We start from the raw sequence: 3564 nt of genomic DNA, 5'->3' as shown, positions 1-3564 counted from the left end.
AGCGTGGCAGCAGCGTGGCAGCAGCGTGGCAGCAGCGTGGCAGCAGCGTGGCGGCAGAGTGGTGATGTTGTGGTGGCAGAGTGGTAGCAGAGCAGAGGCAGTGTGTTGGCATCATGGTGGAAGCATAGTAGAAGCATGGCGGAAGCGTGGTGGAAGTGTGGTGGCAGAGTGAAGGCAACGTAGTGGAAGCATGGTAGCAGTGTGCTTGTGGCGTGGTACAAGTGTGGTGGTAGTGTGGTGGAATCATGTTGGCAGCATAGTCGAAGCATGCCCAGCTTAACGGCAGTGTGGTGGAAGTGTGGTGGCAGAGTGTTGGAAGCGGGGTGGCAGCGTAGTGGAAGCATGGCGAAAGCATGGTTGCAGCGTAGTGGAAGCGTGGTGGAAGCTTTGTGGCAGTGTGGTGGCAGCATAGCCGAGGTGTGGTGGAAGCATGGTGGAAGTGTGGTGGAAGCATGGTTGAAGCATGCTGGCCAAGTGATGGATGTGTTGTGGCAGTATGGTAGAAGTGTGGTGACAGTGTGGTGGGTGCGTGGTGAGGCGACACCTCACACCATAGGCAACTCTATAGCGGAATAAGGTCCAGCCCCTCTCCAGGAGATTAGTTCTTGAGCCCATGCTGTGCATCTAGGTGAGCCCAATGCTACCTAGTTGGTACCTCTCCACCTCATGCACAATCTCAGGCTCCTTCCCCACCAGAGAGATGATGTCCCATGCCACAAGAGCCAGCTTTGGTAAGCCAGGGTCAGAGCGCCAAGGTCCCCATCTTTAGCTACTGCATATCATCACGCACATGACTCATATGGCTCCTCCTGCAGGTGGTGGGCCTACAAGAAGGCAAACTCCATCCATCCATCCATTATCTTTACCCGTTTGTTCCATTTTGAGTCACGGGGGTCACTTGTGCCTATGTCTAGCAATCACTGTGCGAGGGGCGGGGTACACCCTGGACGGGTCGCAAGTCCATCACAGGGCCAGAAGGCAAACTGATGTAATTTATTCTGTCTGCGACCAAACAGGCCCCATAAGAGGAGGCCCAGTCATAAGCCCCTTCCCAAGGCCTGGCTCCAGGGTGGGGCCCATAACCCACGTCCAGTCAAGGGACATCAAGCTTCTTGTTGGTTCCTTAGATAGAGCACTTTACTAATTGGCTTTTATGTATGTGGATGTGCAACTGGTAGAGCTGCTGCCTCTCAGTGAGCAGGTCCTTGGTTCGAACCCCGGTCCAGGGGCCTTTCTAGGTGGAGTTTGCATGTTCTCTCCGTGCATGCGTGGGTTTTCTCCGGGTACTCCGGTTTCCTCCCACAGTCCAAAAACATGCATGTTAGGCTGATTGGTAACTCTAAATTGTCCCTAGGTGAGAGAGAGAGAGTGAATGGTTGTTTGTCTCTATGTGGCCCTGTGATGGACTTGCGACCCGTCCAGGGTGTATCCCGCCCCTCGCACAGTGATTGCTGGACATGGGCACCAGCGACCCCCGTGACCCAAAATGGAATAAACGGGTAAAGATAATGGATGGATGGATGGTATGTGGATGTTCCTGTAAAGTACCCTGAGACAACTTTGTTGTGCTTAGGCCCTATATAAATAAACTGAATTGAATTGAATTTCTATCCATGCAAGTGTTTTAAATCACTCTTTTTTAAATTCCCCTCGACAGCATAGTTCTTAGGATCATTCAGGTGTGCACAAACTCCTCCATCACGATAAAGTGATAATTCAAGGAGGAGTTGAGCCCAGCATGAAGCAGGTCTGGACACGATGAACCAGACTAAAATACTTGTGTACCTGCAGAGTTAGCCTTGTGGGAGCATGGCATAAAAGTTAGTATTTATTTAGTATCTAAAGTTAGTATAAAATTAGCAACTAGATATTGAACAACATTCACGAGAGAGTCAAGTTGTTTGTGCATTTCTTAATTTCCTGGATTCTTGGCAAGCACTTTTAGACCAACATCACTTTAGTAGCAGATGTCTCCAATTGGTCTCAGGAGCAGACGTTCTGTATTTTTCCATAGGAGCTCTTCTTTGACAACATTCTAGGCTGGCTGCTTGAGACACATCTGCATGACTCACTGGTTACAAACATCCAGAATTTTAGTGAGAGTACAATGAAAGATTTGCCTATTACCTTGAAAATTTCTCCCAGTTTTGAGCCGACATCTAGAATAAACATGGCAGCTTTCATAAAAACGGATCTCATGGTTTCAGAGGTTTGTAGTTTATGTAGTTGTAGATCGCAGAGCATAGCAGGGTCATCATCCTGTATGAAGTGGGCCTTTGTGAAAGCTGTGAATGTTTTTTGTTTTTCCCCTACCAGGCTTATTAGTGTCCTGAAACACAGAAATAGAGAAATAACCACCTTTCTGTAAAAAAAAACAAAAAAAATAAAATAACTAAATAAATAAATCCTCATTTGTTTAAATAAAACTTCTGTTTACAGATGACCCAGAACCAAAGGCTGATGATGGAAACACAGATGAAGCTTCACAAGACCAGGAAGCTGAAGAGGTAAACGTCAGCTGCGACATCACTCTGTTTTAATCTCTTATTTTAGATTATTTGATGTTTATTTTAATGTTGTAACAAGTGCTAATGACAGGGAAGGAATCATACTGCCTGTTTAAACATCCATCCATCCACTTTACCCACTTCTTCCTTTTCGGGTCACGGGGGTTGCTGGTGCCCACTGCTGCCCACTGGTGCCCACTGCTGCCCACTGGTGCCCACTGGTGCCCACTGGTGCTCACTGGTGCCCACTGCCCATATCCAGCAGTCACTGTGCTAGAGGCGGGGGACATCCTGGACAGATCTCCAGTCCATCACAGCTTAAACATTTCTTGCATTTTTTTCTCTCTATTATTTTACAGAATTCTGAGGTTGATGATGAACAAAAGGCCACAACAGAGAATGACGAAATGACAGACGGGAAAGTGGAAACTCCTGAAGATTCTTCTGAGGAAAACATTTCTGCCAACAAGGAGGACGAAACAGAAAACCAAGAGACAAATGTGGAAACCAGTGAAGAGATGAAGGAAGCTGAGGAGCAACATGATGACATAGAAAAGGGAGCAACAGCAGAAAATGAGCAGGACGTGAAGGAGGAAGTAAAGGTGGAGGTCATGGAGGAGAGTAAGGACGAGGTTAACAGTGAGGAGCAGGACTCTAACAGCTGCAGCGATAAGACCGAGGGCAATAAAGACGAAGAGGACAGGCCCAATGCCTCCTCTGAGACAGAGACAGAGCAGGACAATGAGAAAGATGAAGATAAACAAGAGATTAAAGACAGCGGTTGCAGGGAAGAAAGCAGCAATGACAGCATTAACGATGTTGAGTCAGGCGAGGAACAGAAAGAGGCAGAAAACTGCAACAGCCCACAGAAAACTCAATCAGAAGACGAGAGCAAAGAAAGTGACAGTGGTAGAAGCAGCAGCTGTAAACAGCAGGGAGATGAGGAAACAAACAAGGAAGCTACCAAAGAGACAGAGAAAGAAGAAGATGTGGTAAAAACAGATGAGGAAGCTACCAAAGAGCCAGAGAAAGAAGATGAGGTAAAAACAGACGAGGA

The 3564-nt window shown here is 47.4% G+C and overlaps 1 protein-coding gene across 1 annotated transcript in view; it reads left to right on the top strand.

Annotated features, from left to right (window-relative positions):
- Nucleotides 1-3564, top strand: part of LOC119410351 (doublecortin domain-containing protein 2) — a 48597-nt gene that overhangs the window by 44786 nt on the left and 247 nt on the right. The window contains exons 8-9 of the mRNA XM_037677262.1: nucleotides 2440-2507; nucleotides 2867-3547. Coding sequence (XP_037533190.1) covers nucleotides 2440-2507; nucleotides 2867-3547 — 749 coding nt within the window. The remainder of the gene's footprint in view (nucleotides 1-2439; nucleotides 2508-2866; nucleotides 3548-3564) is intronic.

This window comes from Nematolebias whitei, chromosome 5 (assembly GCF_014905685.2).
Source record: "Nematolebias whitei isolate Nwh7 chromosome 5, NemWhi1, whole genome shotgun sequence".
Classification (NCBI taxonomy): domain Eukaryota; kingdom Metazoa; phylum Chordata; class Actinopteri; order Cyprinodontiformes; family Rivulidae; genus Nematolebias; species Nematolebias whitei.
Note: the sequence above shows the minus strand (reverse complement) of the source record. Positions and strands in the feature narration are given on the sequence as shown.